Source organism: Stylophora pistillata, chromosome 2, assembly GCF_964205215.1.
Source record: "Stylophora pistillata chromosome 2, jaStyPist1.2, whole genome shotgun sequence".
In the NCBI taxonomy this organism is placed as follows: domain Eukaryota; kingdom Metazoa; phylum Cnidaria; class Anthozoa; order Scleractinia; family Pocilloporidae; genus Stylophora; species Stylophora pistillata.
Window position 1 is genome coordinate 55,353,880 of NC_142520.1, and position 19,790 is coordinate 55,373,669.

Consider the following 19,790-nt stretch of genomic DNA (forward strand, 5'->3'; position numbering starts at 1 on the left):
TGAGTAAATAATAACTACCTCTCTATCAAAACAACTACTTTATCGACCCGGATGGCTTCCAAGGTCAAAAATTTTAATGACTGAACTTTACATGTGTCATTGATTAGTGCATTTTTTATTTACTCGCAACATCCAAAGTTGTTAAGAGTAGAGATTTTATCGTGGAGAGCTAAACGAAGATGGCAAAGTTCTATTTAGTGTGGACTTTTTGTTAACAGGATTTATCTCAGTATCTAAAGCTCACGACCTTTACAAGGCGGCTCTTTGAAAACATCTTATCAGAACCGCTGCGGTAGCTAATCTAAGAGCTCGGCTGAGTAAAGCAATTGCCGATTTCCGTTTCACCTTTGGCCACTTTTCCAAAGCGAGTCCCGATTCTCATCCTTTCGATAGTTTTATGAGTTTTCATTCACACGCAAATCAACCCAATCAACTCCACTTTCCTTGCGAATGATTAAGCCTCGTTTCGGAAAAGAGGCCCAAGGCAATTTCGAAAAGTGCCTTTCTCTTTTGCCCTTGTTACATTACGGTCGATCTTCACTTATAATTTGGTTGTCAGGTAAAGACAATAATCGGTCAACTTTTGTTTGAAGCAAGTAAAGTATTAGTGCCTGTTTCAGACAATCGGTTTTTTTGGGGATGGCGGAACAAAGAGGCATGGCGCACTTTACAGATCCATAGAGTAGTCCTTCCCATACCCCCACCGTTCGAACTCTCGCATGACCGAAACTAAGGTAACCATAGAAGGCCTTAAAACTTTTCGTTATACACTAAGTTGCCTTCTAAACCAAACAGACCAATATTATAACCTCACGTCAACCGGTCCCCTGCCAATTTTGGCTATTTACACTAATTCCCTTTGACTGTTGATAAGTTCTTCGTTGTACCTTCCTCCGCTCTTATCAATAGTTGTTGAACACCTAACTATAACCACAAGGACACCAGCATCTTCAAAACAATATAATTCTTTCCTTCTCTCTTTTTCTTAAATGTCTTTCATGCATGATGATAAACTCTCTATATAAAATCAATATATTCCTCTTGAATTGTATAAATCTTAAAATAACTATATATCTTTATATATACATTTATGTATGTAGATTTTCTTATATCCAACTTATAGTTGTTTCTTTCCTTATCAATTTTCAAAAATATGCTAAGTTCATTGATTGATTGATTGGTACACTGATTGATCGACAGTTTAAAATTTAATTATGTAAAAATAGTTTTCAAAAAAATTCATATCGTCCATCAGTTTACCAGAGTTGTTGGCATAGAATCTGGACCCTTTTCCTTGAAAATAGGCCTCTTATTTCTTAGCCAACTTTGGAATCGAATGTAAAGATGTGTTTCATTATGACAACAGAGACCAACGGGGATAAATATTTTTAAAAAATTGGTTATAGATTCGTTGGTCGTAGTTGAGTTTAAGCTTAGCTTAATAAGCCTGTTTAACGGGTATACAAACGCGTGACATAAAAAATAAAAATCATTTCATTTGCTCAGTAAGTCTTCAAGACGATAACCACTGCATTACCAGTCACGCAAAAAACCATCATTGTTCGTAAAAACGTGACAAAGAGCAATCGATGAAGAGAGACTTCTTATCCAGAGTGTAGCATGAGAATAGTAAGCGCAATTATCTTGTTAGCATAGAGAATGAGTCACGCTAACACAGGTGACCCACTGTCTAACTCCAAATATGTGATTACCCATGAATCCATTTGGGCAGAGGAAACTCAATCTTTTGGTTCATGCGCAGTAAATTCTGGTTATGTTTGGAGTAATACCGCTGCAAGAACTGTTCAGTCTGCTGGCTCATATAAACTGGTCTCGTTTCTTTGAAGCCCAGGCAATCCGTCACGTTGGAGGAGGATTTGGGACAGTAAAGACCATTCGATTCATCATATCTGTTAAAAAATTTCACCAGAAAAAGTTTGATACTCTACAGTTTTCATGTGGAGACTGAAAAATTGATCTGCAGATTTCTTAAGGTTCTTACCAGATCTTCTCCAAAAGCAACACGTTTTATATTTTATTCTATACAGCATAGTTACCTTAGAGTTTGCGAGTAGTCCTGACGGGTTTCTACCCGAATAGTTTCTTGAAGTGTATTCATGACCGTAAAGGGCCTGGAAACTATATCATCTGCGCTCACTATTGACATCTGTGTGGAATTAAAGGATTAAGGGTTTTAATTCCAGTAACCAATAATGTTATAACGTATGCCAGGTTTATCGATCTGTCTCCGTATGGACATACTGATTTAGCTCGGGGGTGGGGAGGGGAGAGAAGGAAGGGGGTAAGGAAAGGCCGCGATGGGCCTCGGGAGAGGAGCAACATTCATTGTCGCTTCATACCATGGAAACCGAGATTAGCTAAAGGAACTGTGGAGTTTATTCTTGTATGCCATACTGACATGGCGTCGGGAAACCGCTCAGAAAACTAAGACAAGCTTTGGCAACTGTTAGGTTCATTCCCGCAACGAGATCTTTCACCGACAAAGAAAATCCTCCACTTGTCACACAGGAGAAAGAGAAAAAAAAGAAAAAGATGATCGCTTACAAACTCGAAGTGCAACCATATTTTGACATCTGTGAAACTGATATAACCTGAACTAAACTGGACTAAACTGGGCTTACCTGTTCTGGACCTACCTGAATCTAACCTGGACTAAACTGGACTAAACTGGACTTACCTGTTCTGGACCTACCTGAATCTAACCTGGACTAAACTGGACTAATCTGAACTTACCTGTTCTTACAGGTTCTTACCTGTTCTGGACTTACCTGGATCTAACTTGGACTAAACTGGACTCACCTGTTTGAGGTTATAATATCTCATCCACCGTGCGATGTGCTCAGAGTAGTGCCCAGCTTCCAAAATAGTTCGCTTGATCCCCGACAAGCGTTTGTCTCCTTTGGATTTGACGAGATCGTCGAAGCTCGGTAGATTGGATCCTTGAACGTCTTTCAGATGCTACAGGCAAAGAGAGCATATGATCGATTACATGCTAAATTCTGGACACCGACCAGCATTTACAAAAATCAACTGATACATAGGAAACCCACCTGATAATGGTAGAGAGCTCTTTTCACAGGATCTTCCAGGATTATAAATATTTTGGCGGACTTGAGGAGACTGCTGGCTCGGTACGGTGTCGCATGGTCAGTGAAATACTCGTCACTAACTTCGTAAGACATCTGCTTGAATTTCATCGGACGTTGGAAACATGTCATGTACCTGGGGAAAAAAAAAAAGAAAAGAAAAAAAGAAAACAGTTATGGACGTCTTCAGAACACGATCAGAAACTACTACACGAAATGTCTCGCGCAAAACTTAAGCAAAACAAAAGTTCTGTCCTTAAGAATGTTACTCTGGCAAAGTGCCCTGACCCATGGAGAAACCCTCTCGTAAAAAAAAAACAAAACGCTCTCGTAAGAGCTTGAAGAAAGGAGAATGAAACCAAACAAAACAAAGTGAAACCATAAAAGAAAACTTTTAGCGCTTTTTCTTAAATTTTACCAAGACTGAGATTATGGACGAATAACAATGATGAAAATTAAATAAAATCCACCACCACCCCCCAAAAAATCAAAAAGCGTAATGTGAATATGAGACCATATCAGCACTTCGTTTCCAGTTCTCCTCACCAGTCTAATCCTTTCATGTAGTTATCAGTGTTGAAAAATCTCGTTCCTTTCGTGATGTTATTCGTGTTCACTGCATGCAAAAAGTCTGGGTGAAGTTTAAGAAGTGTCACAAGTGCGTCCAGGCCCCCGAACGGAGCGCCGATTACTAAGAACGAAGGGAGCCTGTTGCAGGACTTGTCCTTTGGCCAGATTTGAAGATGGCGGTTGTCGTCACATGGGCTCTACGATAACAAATACGTACCGAGTTTAGAAAGCTACTGGGCTTTATTCCTTCAACATTTTCTACAGATTCCTTGATAAAAAGCCATATAACTCCCAGAAGTCATTGCTTCTGGGAGCGGGAAGAAGCGAGGGAAAAGTAGAGAGAAGGGGAAACAAGAGTGCGGGAGAAGGGAGTAGAAGGGGGGGGGAAAGGGGGGGGAGAAGGGAGTAGAAGGGTCACTAAACACAGGCTACGGTCAGGCTACTGTTAATGAACTGAAATAGTATCCCAACTTCATAGACCAGCATACCCAACGCGCCCTCCCCTCTCCACTTCCCCCCCGGATAAGTCGTTTCAGTGGTTGATCAAGCGACCCCTTAGGAAGAAACATTGTTTTTCAGTAACTCACCAACCAAACTGGACTTCTGTCCTGCGGAAACAAACTGAAGTAGATATCAGCGAGTTCAAGCGACGAAGCGTATTTCAACTCCAAGTTAGTCCAGCGGTAAACAAAGTTAACGAGCCGGCTGATTGTGTACAGAGCCAACTGGTCATTGCCATAGTTTGTCATGTGAGTCATCACCACCATAACCTGTTGAAGAAAAGAAATTAAATTTCAAGCTAAGAAGATTAAAAATGATTCTTACTGAAAGGGAGCAAAGTATAGTAAGTCAATTTATTTAGAGAATACCATTTTACTGAAACTTTTAAGCGTATCCCAAGTGTGAGAATCTTTCACGAAATAAGTCCAACAAAGGCCCTAAGTAACACTTACTGGATTTCTCAAAAGAGTTTCGAACAGTTCACCACCATCAATACTTCTATCCAATGCTTTCTTTCCTCCTTTGATCTCGTAGAAGAAGTTAGTAGTGGTAAACAAACCGCAAGTCTGGCGTGGAAGAACCTAAAAAAAAAAAAAAAAAAATCACAGTTTACGATTGGAAGCTCTAACTTTTAAGTCAGCGGATGCAACCATTAGAATGAAAAAATGGGGTAGCTCTCTAAAGAAACTGTGGTTCTGCGTTGGTGAGGGTATTACAAGATATTTTGGTTTTATCAATCGAATTCATAATCTTAATTAGCTAACAATTCCAGCGTTGGCCCTTCGTCAAGCGAATGATTCGAAAGACTAGTCTGAGATGACTCATATGAAAGCTACTGAGCAGAATTTCAGCCGCGGTACTTTTTGTTCCTTATATAAAGTAGTAAAAAAATTATTATTTACCTTGACGCCTTTGTACATAAATCCTCTTCTAAACCACGCAGGCTTCAAGTGAGGATATTCCTCAGTTGAGGTGACACGGACTTTTCGAACCGCTGACCATGCATCATAAAGAGGGTCGTGCACTGGATACACACCAGAGTGGTGTGGGGCAACCATGTACGAGAAGTTCATAGGAATACTAAATGTCTACGGAAACAAAAGAATTGCGTCGAAGATCGATCTTAAAAAGGCTATTCCCCGTTGGAGCATCTTAAAAAAGGAATTAAGCCTTGAATTTCAAGTCTGCCACTAAACATTTGTAAAAGGTTGTAAACAAAATAAAATGAAGCATGAGTCGGTCTTGATGTCCAGTTTTGAACGACTGGTAGATTTCTTCCATACAATGAGATAATTCGCTCCAGACTTCTGCAGTAGTTAGGTCTGTGAACAGACTTAATTCGTTTTAAAGGACTTTTGCAACTATATCACGCACCTAAATTTTGCCGCGAACGGTGGCTAACGATGTAAATTCATAAACCTTAATCGAAAATCCCTCCCAAAGGCTTCGAAAAACTCGCACTAAATGTTACAGTGTTTAACGCAATATAAAGACCAAAATCGAGAAAAACTGGACGATATAGAAAAGGTTTTGACTCGTGACACCGTTCGAAGATGCAGCCAATGCGCCTGCGCCAAAACTTAGATGTCCCGTATGGGAACCCAGAGAACGATAACGCGTCGACCAGCCGCAACACTAAGTTATTCGTAAGTACTGTACCTTAGCAAACTGCTCATTAGCGGTAAGTGACCTGACTATTTCTTTGTAGGTGTGTTTATGAGGCTGTTCATGATCGTACAAATGCCCAAACCACGTAAATTTATGCGCATGCTCTACCAGGGCTTGATCCCCTCCATCTTCTTCTTCGTCGTCTCCTTGTCTAAAGCCACGCCCTGAGAAACCAAGATTGAACTTGAATCCTGGAATTTTTTGCGCGAGTCTCTCTTGTACTGATATCAGCTCCTAAAAAAATAAAATATACCAGATAATCCTATAATTCCTTAGAGGGAATGCAGGGCTCGAAATTAACAAAAATTCTTGATCGCAATTTGCGAGTAATTCCTAAAATTTAGTTGCAAGTTCTAAAATTTTAGTCGCAAAAGTACCCAAGCCAAACAAAATATAATTAGAAACGAAGATTTCCTAGAAATTTCGTGAGCGTTGCAGGACGTAATTTTTAAAAAAGTGCGCCCGCGATACGTTCTCAGCAAGAAATCAACGATTAAAGTCACGCAACATTTAACTTGAATTTCGCAGGATTTTTCGGATAAAACAACAGCAACCAATGACAAGTAAAACACAGGGCTGTTAAATATGATTTATTTATAAGCTAGGCTGCAAAACGGTCGCAAAATCGCTACCAACGGAGAAATTTTACTCGCATAAGCGAAATCTTTATTCTCAAATGCGCCCGATACAGGCACAATTTCGAGCCCTGGAATAGCATTTGACTTCTCTTTTTAGTATCACTGCATCATCATACATTTAAGTCATGAGAATAAAGGAACCGATCATAGACTTAGGACGCTTTCCCCCTTCAAGCCTTCAGAGTGATATGCATCTAAATTCTCCTAACAGAATCACCCCTGAATCAAACATTACGGTCAGGAGAATAAAGGAACCGATCATAGACCTGGGAAGCTTCACCCTACAAGCCTTTAGAGTGATATGCATCTAAATTCTCCTAACAGAATCACCCCTGAATCAAACATCAAGGTCAGGAGAATAAAGGAAATGATGACCAACTGAAGAAGCTCTTGGTTGTTAGACAAATTCTCGCGAAAGTGTTGTGTGATCGTCGTCCGGTTGAGTGTAGTCCTGAGAAGGACTGTTGTCGGTGGTAGTGACTGACGTTTCGACAACCTGTGCGGAAGTCATCATCAGTGTCAAGTGAATAGGTGTTGTCAGTAGGATGTTCCTAGTCCAGTTCGTGTAACATGATTGGTCAGTTTTCCCGTGATGTTATTGGCTGTAAGACTCAAGTGGCGTAAGTCGGTCGTGATTGGCCTGTTTCGATCCGTCGGTAAAAGACAAATTCTCCTTGCAAATACCATAGGAAATGTATAGAGAACCGTACGGAGAATATGCATACTGATGTTCAGTTGTTAAGAGATTGACATTGGTGGTAAAGCTTAACGAGACTAACTATTCGGGGTCTTGGGCAGTAACAATCAATCCACCGGGCCTCATTTGCCGACCAACTTTTTACAGAACTTAAAGAAATCATTTATCTATTAATTCGCGACAAACGATCTATCGAGTGATATAGAGATCCAGTTTTCTTAAGAAATGAACGAAGTTTGGGTCGTTTGACTTCTCTGGACGTTGCAATCAAGAAGAAATGAGTGTAAAAGGGCTGTGCAGGGACGTTGATGACGAAGCCTTGCCAAAGAAAACCGGTTTAAAGAGAGAAGTCGCCATACAGGTGGCCTTAAACAGCTTATACAATTAATCCTATTCTTCAACGATGAGAACCCTTTTAACAACTCTACACGTGACATGCCGAGGTAATAATCTGTGCACGAATCATTTTTCATAAAATGAGCCTTAAATTTCTTTCAAAAAAGCAGCTACGGGGACTTTTGTTTTCCAAGTAATTCAACATTTCAGATAAAGGAGAAATAACTGGCAACCGCCTAATCGTGACAAAAAGCAAATTTGCAAGCACAGAAGAGGTCTCAAATGTTTTACACGTTAACACCACTTCACGCATCACGGGGCACACGGATATCGCAATTTTAAAGTAACAAAGTAAAAACGTTAGAGTAGGAAAACGAGGAACAAGGAAAGACGACGTTGATTTTGCACAAATGTGTACTTTCATTTCTTTCCGCCAAAAAGTTTGACGTGTGTTCAAAGTTAGTGGGAGCTTTTCTTTAATATTGATAAAAAATAGTAACACTAAAACTTTCACGTTTACAAGGATACTGTGAAATTAAACTCGTGAAGTTCACACTGAATGCATTTCAGCCAGCGAAAAGGTAGAGGAAAACTCATGCAAACATCTATCACATAACTTAAGGTTAACTGATGATTTCCAGTGTGTTTAAATAAACATTCACATATGAGACAGTGAGGTCTTTCACATCGAACTTTATCCTTTCAATTTAAAAGACAATTTTTGTTAACTCACTCCAATGGACTATTTTCTCTGAAGGGCTTTTAAAATAAGCTGACTTTTTTGGTCGTGGTATTGCCGGAGGCTCGAAAGCGTTGTGTGGCGCGATAGGAGGCAAGAAACTCAAAGGCAGATGAAACCTAATTTAAATGTAAAAGTTCTACAATTTTCCACAACAAGGTCACCAGGCCCACTCGGCCCTTGGTCTCACCTTGCCGCTCTCTCCATGAGAAAAGTTGAATATATTTATGTTGGAGGCCCCTAAGAGACTAGCACGGGTTAGGATTGGGCATTAAGGGCGAATCCTCGGAAAAGATGTGGCCAGCCTTTTCATACAAAGTCTATGATTTGTGTGGAGAGGAGATCTCGGAAAGCGAGAGAATTGATGCGAAAATTAATATTTAATTAATAATTAATATTTAATCCTGGGCATGAAGAGTTTACTTTTACTGCAAGACACGGTTACATCACAATTAAGCAGGAGTTAAGATAGAAAAAGGCTCAAGAAATAACGAAACGAAACTTGCGTATTAACAGGTTCAATATTTTTAAGACAATTTCCGTGTGCTGAAAACCCTCACTTTCAAAGTGAGGCTACTAGCAAAACCTTTCTTCAGAAAATAAGTCATACCTGCATGAGAAAAAAAATCATTTTTATTTCAAGAACGATGCACTTTCCCTCGTACTTATCGAACATGGGCTTATAAAAATTATCAAAAACACTCCCCTCTGAGGTTTACGACCAAGACAAAAACAACAAAATCTAATTTTAGACATTTAAACGTTCTAATAGCGCGAGGAATGGTGCGAAAAGAAGGTTTAATGCTGAATGAGTGAAAACAGCGGATATAAATGACTAGACTCGGAAAGGCTTTGTGAAATTGAATCTGGCGACATTACAAAAGAACAAAAAGAAGAAATAGAGAAATCATGAATCAAACGGCTTTAATCCAACCCAGTGTCACGAAAAGTGTGGCGGTGAAGGATTCACAACTTTGGCAAAACAACATGTAGGTGATAAAGAGCGAGAAACATGTACTGCACGGGTGTGTACCGTGAATCGAAAGCGTTGTAAGAAATTTTACATTCGCTTTAGATGCTTGAACAAATGTTTCCTCTCGTGCGGCCAAAACCTACCTTGTAATGCGATTTATTTTCTAATTATATTACCTAACCACAAAGTCTGTAAACAACCAAAACATCATGGCTCGTACTTAACGAAATCTTATTAATTGTAAGATATGGCAGCCAATTAAGCTATGAAGAAACTTCTAGATTTTCAGACCCAATTTTTTTTTTAAATTAAAACTTCATGATTAAAAATAGGCGTTTTTTGAGTTTTGGTTCTCAAAATCACAGTGATTCCGTAATAGTAGAATGTAAGAACACTTGAAAGTTAGAAATTTAATTCAAATGTAATACCCAAACGGTTAGCAAACGAACTAAGTACGAAGGTACGTCAGGTTGCACGTTCTTTCGGAGGCGAAATACCTGCAATATTTCCAAAAAACTTTGTGGTTTTAGAAGACAAAAAAACATTGTTGCCAGGAAAATATGGCTGTTGACAACTCGAGTACTAGCGTGAAAAATGCACGCGTAAAAGGTGTTGTTAAACGGGAAAAAATCATCGATACTTAAGGTCAGGGTTTTCCCAATGAAAAAAAAAACCATTATCCAAAAGACATCAAAAACCCAATTCCTTCAGGAAAGCTTGAATGAAAGCCTTTGTATGAAAACTGAGTATTACCTAACCCCTCCACCAGAACTTTTCCAAGGCTCCATGCGGTTATCTGTCGTGACGTTTATACTCCGTGAATCACGCCATGTTCATAGCAACGTCACGAGAGATTACCGCATACAGCGATGAACATTCATGAATGACTCAAAGTAAACAAGACATTCACTTACCAGGACGTCTTTTTTCTTCATTCTAATCCCAGTTTTGGCGATGAAAATATCGTCTATGTCAATTTGAAGATACCTCTCTTGCGAAAACACCGTAGGTCTGACGGGAGATAAGTATTCCAAACTGTCCATAAATAACATAGTGTGAAGAAAAAAGGGAAATCCTCCACTGAAGAATACCTTTTTTACACCGTCTTTTCGACCATCATCCAAAAGTACTGTTGCTTGTTCAATCTCCGCAATTTCTAGGTCTCTTTTCCGCCGAGTTTTACGATTAACAACATACTCCACTGTTTCATAAGGAAAATCGTTTGGATTATATCGAATTAAACACCACCGTGTGCTTTGTCCCTTCTGAACATACGGCATACTAGCTGTGCCTCCTCGGCGCGCCGTTCGTAAAAGTTTCGAGTTTTCATTAAGTTCCACGTCGACCTTTTGTCGTTCTTTTTGAGGTTTGACGATTTCAATACCAAATTCTTGTATAGATCCTACAGGATTCGAGATAAAAAATAAAATTCCCGTCGCAAACTTCTTGCAATAGAGTTTCACCATTTGTTGCACGTTAGGACTAAGAAGTAAATACACCTTGATGTCAACAAAAATAACAAGCGAATACCGCCCGATTGTGGTACCCAATTTAAGATCTTCTTTCAAATCTAAATAAGGTCGGTCGTCTACTTCGCTGACAATGTAAGGGGCCCGAAGGCCGTCTAAAAATCTTGTAACAAAGTGGGAGAGTTTCGATCGTTCCTTAGTCCAAGATTTATGAACTACCAATATTTTCCTCTGTACTTGGAAAGTCTTGTTGCCAAACTGTTTCGACGAAAGCATAAAATCGTCGGAATATATTTCTTTGGTTTCATGAGGAGTGGTAGATTTCCGGCCAACTTTAGTTAACTCTGTCGCGATGACTTCGTCTGTGGACAAGGAAACATACTGAGTTATCGTTTCAACTTTTAAGTGTAACATCATGTTATTTCTCCTTCCAATATATTACTGCTAAATCGAACAATAATGTGATGTAAATATAAGAATTGATCACCAACTAAAAAACGTCTTGATTGACAAACAAATTCTCCTTGTCAGCATCACATGAAACGTGCGGCAAACAGTGTGGAGAAAATGTATACAGATGCTAGGGTTTAAAGAAAAGTTGAATACAACGCGAGCATTCAAACCTCTGCTAGTTCTGAATTCACGGGTAAATCCTTCATCGACTGATCTTCAGAAAATTCGTTGCCGAGTAGGGCCAAGTACCTACTTACGACACCAGCGTCGGGATACGTTTCAGAATCATTTTGTAAGTATTTCAACGCATAGTGTAAGCTACCCCAACCTTTACCGAGGCAGTTCGCATTACTGGAAGTGAAACGCAAACAGAAGAATCTAGGATTTGTACATAGAGTGCATGTAGTAAAAATACTAGCCAGTTCCATTACTGGAAGATCAATATTATTACGAACTCAAATTGCACAACATCCTTCCCGTCTAGGGTTAAAACTAACACAAGCAACGAAACCTCTTTCATTTTAAAAAAATCAAGGCTGTGGTCTAGCAGCGCCCGGTAGTCCCTGGCGCCTTACTTTTGCTCTTGGGCGACTCGGGAATTTTAGTTTTTTCACACAAAGCATATACTAGGCAACGTGGATTTCACAGTTTCAGAGCACTGGGCTCCATTCAATTTTCCTGAGAGCAAAGCCTTGTGCGTGTTTACTTTTGTTTGAAAACGGAAACCACAACCGCGAAAAAAATTGAGTTTACAATTCCACGAGATCGCTCACTGAATGGTTGTTCCTGCGTGAAATGAAAACTATACGACACTGAAATCTACCAACATACGGTGAAACAGTTGTGACTTGCTATATGTATCCGAGAAATTTAACGTGGAACCCCTTTGTATCCACTCGAAAACGAACGACAAGTTTTTTGATGGTTTTCTTTCATGCCCTTTTCTGCCAGAGTGGGCATTGGGAGCGAAACAAAAAATGTTTAAACTCTTTTTCGACGAGTGCAGCTACTTTCTGTCTCGTACACTCTTTCAGTTATTAAACATGATAAAAGTTACAAGTATTTATCTGCCAATTCTACATATTTAATTTCAAAAAAAAGAGTTTTAGATTTTTTAAAGACTTTTCTCACAATTCAGACATTACTGCCACAGGGCACTTGTAGCAAATTTATTATCAATATTTGCGGAAAAAAAAAAAAAAAAAAAAAAACAGGCTGATGTCTTCTTATAAAGACCCAAAAACAAATTTGTAGTTGTCCGTAGACGACCCTCGTAAGAAGAAAATAGAATGAATTAAACCGCACAACTATTCTGAAATAACAGCAATTTACTGCGCAAACAAAGTATGTGGTGCCGCGTTTAAGTATGTGGTGCGGTTTAGCGTAATGTTCGAAACTCGACAAAGCCCGCTGTTTTTGGTGCTCAGAAAAGTATCTACCAAACTCCAGGGCACAATTTTGATTTCTGTGCAAACATTACCGAGAAGTAACACCAACATTCATCCAGTTATCCAATAAATCTCCCGGAGAATTCGATTTATCTATCTGTAATACCACCTACGACGAAGCATTTGAACTATTGAGCTTATCTGTTTACATACCGGTAAGTCGAACACAAACAACTACCTCAGATTTGTTTTGCTATATTCGCAACATTCCTCATCTCAGAGGGCTGAGAAGTTATTTCCCCTTTCAATAGAATTACCTGACAAATACGTATTGCTTTGAAGGGGAAAAAAACGATATTAACGAACGGTAAGGAATGTTTCGGGGTCTTAATGTGCGCATTAAACGTTTCTGCGCATGAGGGGGGCGGGGGGGGGTTTCGCTTGTTGTATTTTTTTTTTTTTTTCATGGAATAGATGTCATAAAACATCCTACCATAGTCGTTGCATTTTAACTTTCACGCTGAAATGCTGATTGGTTTTCTCGACTACACTCGTTAATATATTGAGAATTTTTAATACTCGATTATTATGAAAAGCGTAGAGCATAGCAACTTCATTGTACCCGGAACAAAATTTCCCCGAATAACAAAGTAAGAATTGAGAAACTGCTACATTTGAGAGCTCTTTACATTAAATATTTCCTAGATAAGAGAAGATATAAATGCCTCTATTTCAACCAGATTGCAATCAAAACAGGAACAAGAAAACATCTGACAAGCACAAAAATCGATCTATTAATTGAGTTCCTGTGGTTATCAAGTTTCACAAATTAATCGCGGAGGTTTGAGGTTATCGCTCGTTTACAATAGGGTATTGAAAATGAAAGTCACTTTATCGCAATAAACAATCTTCGCAAAAACGCAATCTCCGTTTCAAGCCATTACTGAAGAGTTACTTATGTGTAACAGCCACTCACATTGCGAAAATATCACTTTCACGTGAACTGTTTCTGGAAGAGGTTTTGAAAATGCGAGAGGTGCGGGAAAGAAAAGCTAAGTGGGCGACGCGACTTATGTAAACAACACCTTGTGAGTTTAGATAAGAAAACAATTCCAGCACCTTAAGGAGTTTTAGCCTAATTGAATGGTCTTCTACTTTACTACTTTAGGTGTACAGTTTACTTTTCATTAAGAAAACGTTTAAATCGCGTTACGGGACAAAGTTTTCGCGAGTTCATACGATCGTAAAACCCCGGCACAAATTACTTAATATCTATAGCTCGGCAAAATGACAGATGTTTTTTCTTGCGAAAGCCAAAACATTTCTAATATATGCAGTATGCGAAAGGGCTCAAAGGCGGTTTCCTTTTCTCCTAAAGCTCGGTTTTTCATTTCAAATCCATTTCCCAAATTCGCTTTTACCTTGATTTTGTCCTCTTTCAAAACAACGAACGACATCGTTCGATAGCACAGAAAAGAATTCAAAATCGCTAGCGATCGAATGTTATTTTTTTCGATTTAGAAGAGGCACAATTCGCAATCATTGTTCAAATCGTAGCTGAAAAAAAAAAAAGCCAGTCTTCACCAAAACTTGCATCTTTTAGAAGAAAATGGCAAACTCTTGAAAAAAACAAAACCCTCAAAAAGCAAAATAAACGTAATTTACATTGGTGCTCTAACGTTTCATAAGTGCCGACGATATCTCCATCGTACGTAATTTAGAAAACATCTGGGTGAATCGCAAATTGATTAGAAAATGTTCTAAAATAACTGGTCCACATTTGTAAACTTTTTTGACACCAAAGGACCGTATCTTTGCGTTAAGAAAACAAATCTTACAGCTGAATCAATCTCGTAAGTTTGATGTATTATAGAAAACCGTTCAGTCTTTAAAGTTCGTTTTACAAAGCTGAGTTAAGATTTTGTGCAAATAATATTATCACGTACTACTATTCGGCAAAAATAGAAATCCTATTGTCAACATATGGGCTTAAAAAAGAATGCTCAACGACAAACAGTGGAGATTTCTCTTCCGTTTTAGCATCACCGGTAGCATAGACTAGCAGGAAAAGAAGAATTCGGAAGTACCTTTTGATAAATCGTATGTGCGGAACTCGTTTTAAATCTTGAACAATGCCTACCGGTGCAAACTGAAGATGAACTGAACAAACCAAAGATTGTAGATCTCATCTTATTAGCCACTAAATAGCGACTCTTTTAAGCTCAAAAAAACGTCCACAAAGGCCAAACAGGCACGTGCAAACAATTGTGTGACGAAGTTTTACGCGCCGAACTGAAAATCTCGCTCATATTATTCTTGTGTGAATTACATTTCATTATACATGGCGTAGACTACGGTCTGGACGGCAAGAATGGCAAAATATATCTAACACAACCACGAACACGCCTGATTTGACCACCAGCAAATTTTTGCTTGAAAACATGCTTTATTTTGCGAACGGAATAAAGTTCAAAATACGCCATTTCACAATGCATTCGAACATGTTTGTCAAATTTACTGTTGAAGTCCTTGGCTCGCTAATTTCTATACAGACTACTGCTTTAACCAAAAGATGAATAAACAACAATATTTTAGGTGTTCATTGTTTGTATACATGCTCTGTTTCTGCACTTAGACGAACATTTGCTCGCTGCATGCCTGCAGAGTTCCGAACACGACAACTACAGCGACTCCGCGAACAACTTACACGCATAAGCTAACACATTCGACACTCCTTCAACATACCTGCAACCTCGTGGTCATTGTACACTGAGAGAGCGATAAAAATCACCAGCCAAGCGGCAGGAATTACCGCCAAACACACTTTCCGAGAGATCCGCAATCTCTTTGCTCGCATAATGCATCGCATCGCTGATCGCTCTCCTGACAGCTACAAACACCGTATGGCTTTCAAAATTCTCGTCGAGATTTCCAACAGCGTAGATACAATCTTTCATTGATACCTTCACAAATAAGGAACACGAATATTCTTACAGTAGCATCGTGATCATATTGTAAGCTCCAGCCGAGTTATTCCTGCGATCTTTCAATAAACATTTGCTTTAGCTTTCGCCGACATTCTTCAATGAATGCTCCATACCTTTCGCACATTAATGTAATGGTACTCGCGCAATACTGAATGAATGCCTCATGTCAAAACAACGCTATTGTATTAAACCGCCGTACCACTGGCTCGTTTCAACACAAGCAAAAAGTTAATAGCTAAGCGATATTAATCTGGTAATTTAATTACGTGACAGCTTTGTGGCAAATGGTGTTAATTATGTAAAATGAACACCCAGTTTGAGTTTGACATTTTGACCACGAGCGAACAAATATATGTAAAAAAAAAAAAAAAAAAGTCGCACTTTCACTCGCGTTGTCTCAGCACAAATTTGTAACAAAATGCGATTAATGAAAAGATGAAATTCGTCTACGACAAGGACAAAAAAGTACGTAATATACTTGTTCATGATCAAAGACTGAAACTTCACTTCTGTAGTTCCTTCCGAGTTTCGAGAGAAATACCTTTTTCAGCCTGATGAAACAAAATCTACCCTTAAAGAATAGCGTTTATTTTTTTGCTTGTATAGCTGAATTTGAGTTATTTATGCCCATCACCTGCTTTTTTTTTTTTTTTTTTTTGGAATTTTCATTTTAATAGCCACTAATCCTTTCAAGGATTTACCATTTATTATGCTAGCAATAGGAGAGAAAATAATCTTGGTATTAAGCTTTCTCCATTATTAACCAAGCTTACATTTCGCTATTTTTCAGATATATGTTCGAATGTGGCCGATAAACATCAAATCCCTCGAGGCTGTTGAAAATATATTCTTACGTACCAGTTGAAATAGGGCGCAGCGTTTATGCAACGCGATTCTTTTATTTGTTTTGTGTTTGACGAAAATTACACAATGCCTGTAGCACTGACCGAGTCCTAGTTTTAGATCAATGTCATAAATGCCTGGGATGACTCGTCCTAGTTAGCTTTAAAAAAAATATTGTTCACAAAAAAAAAAAACAATATTCTTTCCGAATCCAGTTAGAATTTATCTGTCTCTTCCGTTCTATTTGTTGCTTCTCGTGGGTAAGTTCTTTGAATTTGCAGACGGGATCAAGCAGAGTGAAGCGTCGAATTCATCCGTTGATTGATTCAAAATGATGCGATACCTACGTACTTTTGATGCCGCAAAGACCTCCATTTCCCTCGAACGGCTCCAATGTGTCTAACCTCAGACAATAAGAACAAATTTGATTAATTAGAACAAAGCAATTTGATCTCGCGTTTAATGACAAAAACTTGCTTGTCCATAGAAACTTTAGAATTCAGCGAACCACGCAAAACAGACAAAGCAACAAAGCATAGCGAAGAGCAAAAGGGCGACCTATCTCACTGAAAAAGACAAATCTCTTTCTTTCCCTAAAAACGTTATCTTTTCTTTGTATCTTATACACATTATTTCCTCTCTTCTAACAATTTTTCTCGCGTCTGTTATGGTGTAAGTTTCCGTCGCAGTCAAGGCTTTTGTTTAATCTTGTCACTTAACGTCACGTAACGCAAGCCATCGCGTGATTAAATCAAATCAAATGCAATCAACCTTTCTGTCATAAAGATTGGTAAACGAACTACCTTAATGTTTCCTTAGATATGCGAGAGCTGTTTTAGTATATTCTCATATACAGTGGAGCAGGAGCGGGGAAGGGAACAAGGCTCTCTACCATACATAGGTTAGTTGACCACCGTGATATGGGGTGCGATGGCTTACGTTACATGACGTTAAATGACGAAAGTAAACATGCCAGCCCCTCCCCTCCCCTGTTAAATGAACATTTTGACTAAATCCACGATCGAGGGTGGCAAAGGGGGAGAGGGGAGGAGGAGGGGATCCTGTCGCGCTGATCTCTTTCCACGCACAAAACTTCACGCGTCAAGTACAGTTTCAACAGAATTTCACGTTTCACAAATTTGAACGTGTGACACTATGATCACAGCTACATCCTACAGGACTAACACACTTCTATCGCCCTGTCTTTCTATTCCTGAGTAACTGGTGGTATTTTGAATGCTGGCTATCGCCGACCCCGTCTTCCTCCAACTTATTTTCTTGATGGCGTTAGCCATGGTTTCAGATGGAAAGTGGCGGAAGAATGCAGAAAACGCGGAAGAAAAGAAGTCGTAAAAAGAAAAGAATGTCGAGAAAAAAAAAAAAAAAGTCTATCTACCACCCCTATAATCATATCGCAAAGGAAAGACAAGTCATTCAAATGTATCTTAGCCAGAGTTTAACTTCAAGGGTACAATGGCAAGGCCAGTGATCGTGTATGCCCGTCAACACTTTTAATAAAAGAAACTGGTGGTGAATAGAAAAGAGAAGACACAGATATGTTAGAAGAAGTCGTAGATGGAAAGGGAAACTCGCGGAAGTAAAATAAAAAGTTGCGGAAGAAAGAAAAAGTTGCGGAAGTCGGTGGCCATTGTCTGCGAGGGAAACTGTGCCCTACACCCAAAAGAAGAATACCCATGGGTATTCTGGGTAGCAAGTTATCTCTGGCACGTGATGCGGCCTCGCCTCCGTCAGCAAAGATCGATTTTGCGCAGCGAGTGGGCGTCATTGGTATCAGTATCACATGAACAGGTCACATGTCCTAAAGAAGACCACTGTTAACCGGTTATCGAGTACAGAGGCCATGACGTTTTTTTTTTCGTGTAGTGCCTGAAAAAAAAAACAAAAACAAAAACAAAACAAAACCAAAACAAAATATGAAAACAAAGCAAATAAAAACAGGATCGAAACAAAAAACGCGTCTCTGTCATCATATTCTGTGCTACCCAACGGCTTCTTAACGAGCATCGCTTGTTCCCCTTGAATATTTGTGCAGCTAGACCGGAGGGCAAAGAAAAATTTTTGCCAGGAGGTAATTGCAAATGTTGATGAAAAGACAAAAACGATTAGCTATTAACATTGCCTTTATTCTCCTTCTTATTATGTTTCCATTGTTAGTGCCTGCTGCAGCAAATCCTGCTGTGTTAAAAATTATGGCCTGTAAACTGAAAAGCTAGCCCTATTCAGGCCATTATGAATCCTTTGAGAGAAATGTTGTCACTTGGACACCTAAGCTTCAAAGTTTCTACCTCGTGTGCAAAAAAATGCAGCAGTAGAGCCGAAAGGCGTTTCCCTGGCAAAGTGGTTGTTCCCATGGGAAACAGACGAACTGAACAGACACCAAGCTATCTCCAGTGTAGGCGTTCGTTGAGTGTTCACTGGAGGGGGCCAGGGATCGGACATTAAAATATTTTAGTTGTGTGACGTTAAAATTTTCTGATCCTTTATAAGGCTCTTTGGTTTTTTTGTGATGACCCCTCATTGGCTTTTAATTAGAAGTCAGTTTTCTATACTCCTTCCCTTGTAAGAACTGATCCCCTCCGTTACCTCCTGAAAACAATCAATCCCAAAATCCTCCCCCCTCTCCCCAGGCGAAAATTAAAATAATGGTGCCTAACGTTTGGAATGCCATTTGGCTGTTGGCCTTTGTGAAAGGGGAAAATGTTATGAAAATGTGATAAAGTATAAAAAATCCATTCAAATAACTGAAAATTGTTCCCCCGAACAAGTCTTCCTTTTGGCAAGTGTAGAACTCGGCAAGCGTCAAATTAGTGACCAAGGATTCAAAGATATTCATCGATCGCCACGCCCTTGTCATTGAAAATAATCCCAATGTTTTATCTTTTTTTCCATCGTAAGGGTCATGCTTTCTTATCGCTAGAGATGACATGAGATCGTTTCAGGAAAATACCTTTCAAAAATGAAAATAAGAAAAACGTTATTGCTTTTCGTAACGATTGTATTTTAATTTTACATCTGGGGTCTCTTAAAGAGCAACGTAAATTAGGGAGAATCTGCACAATTTGCATATTGAAGTTCAGTTGGCAAATTTTCTTGGTTGTTTATTTTTAATTCATGTCGATCTTCTCCAGCTTCGATTAGGCTTATTTATTTCTACTTATTTATTCCATTTTGGAGTTTTTCCCTCGTACAGAGCAGAGCTTTATATTTTGTGGATTCCCTTGTACTGGTATAGAGATCTGCGCACTGTAAAAAAGAGTACTCAACTTATTGTCACCCAGCTCCTCTAGAGTTACCGGATTAGTTTACGATGAAATTACAAAACTGACCCGGTCACAAAACAAACCGACCCAAGGGTTAACCCGCTCCGCCCCGCCCCGCCCGGCCCGGCTTTGATCTCTTT

The 19,790-nt window shown here is 39.1% G+C and overlaps 1 protein-coding gene across 1 annotated transcript; it reads right to left on the minus strand.

Annotated features, from left to right (window-relative positions):
- Positions 1-946: 946 nt before the first annotated feature.
- LOC111344184 (N-heparan sulfate sulfotransferase 4) lies at positions 947-15,706 on the minus strand. Its single transcript, XM_088749134.1, has 11 exons — positions 15,285-15,706; positions 10,144-11,060; positions 5,838-6,080; positions 5,081-5,266; positions 4,631-4,759; positions 4,265-4,447; positions 3,654-3,874; positions 3,072-3,243; positions 2,821-2,979; positions 2,058-2,167; positions 947-1,910 (listed from the first exon to the last, which is right to left on the minus strand). Exons 1-11 carry the CDS (start codon positions 15,406-15,408, stop codon positions 1,709-1,711), a joined length of 2,646 nt encoding a protein of 881 aa, XP_088605260.1. The 5' UTR covers positions 15,409-15,706; the 3' UTR covers positions 947-1,708.
- Positions 15,707-19,790: the final 4,084 nt, after the last annotated feature.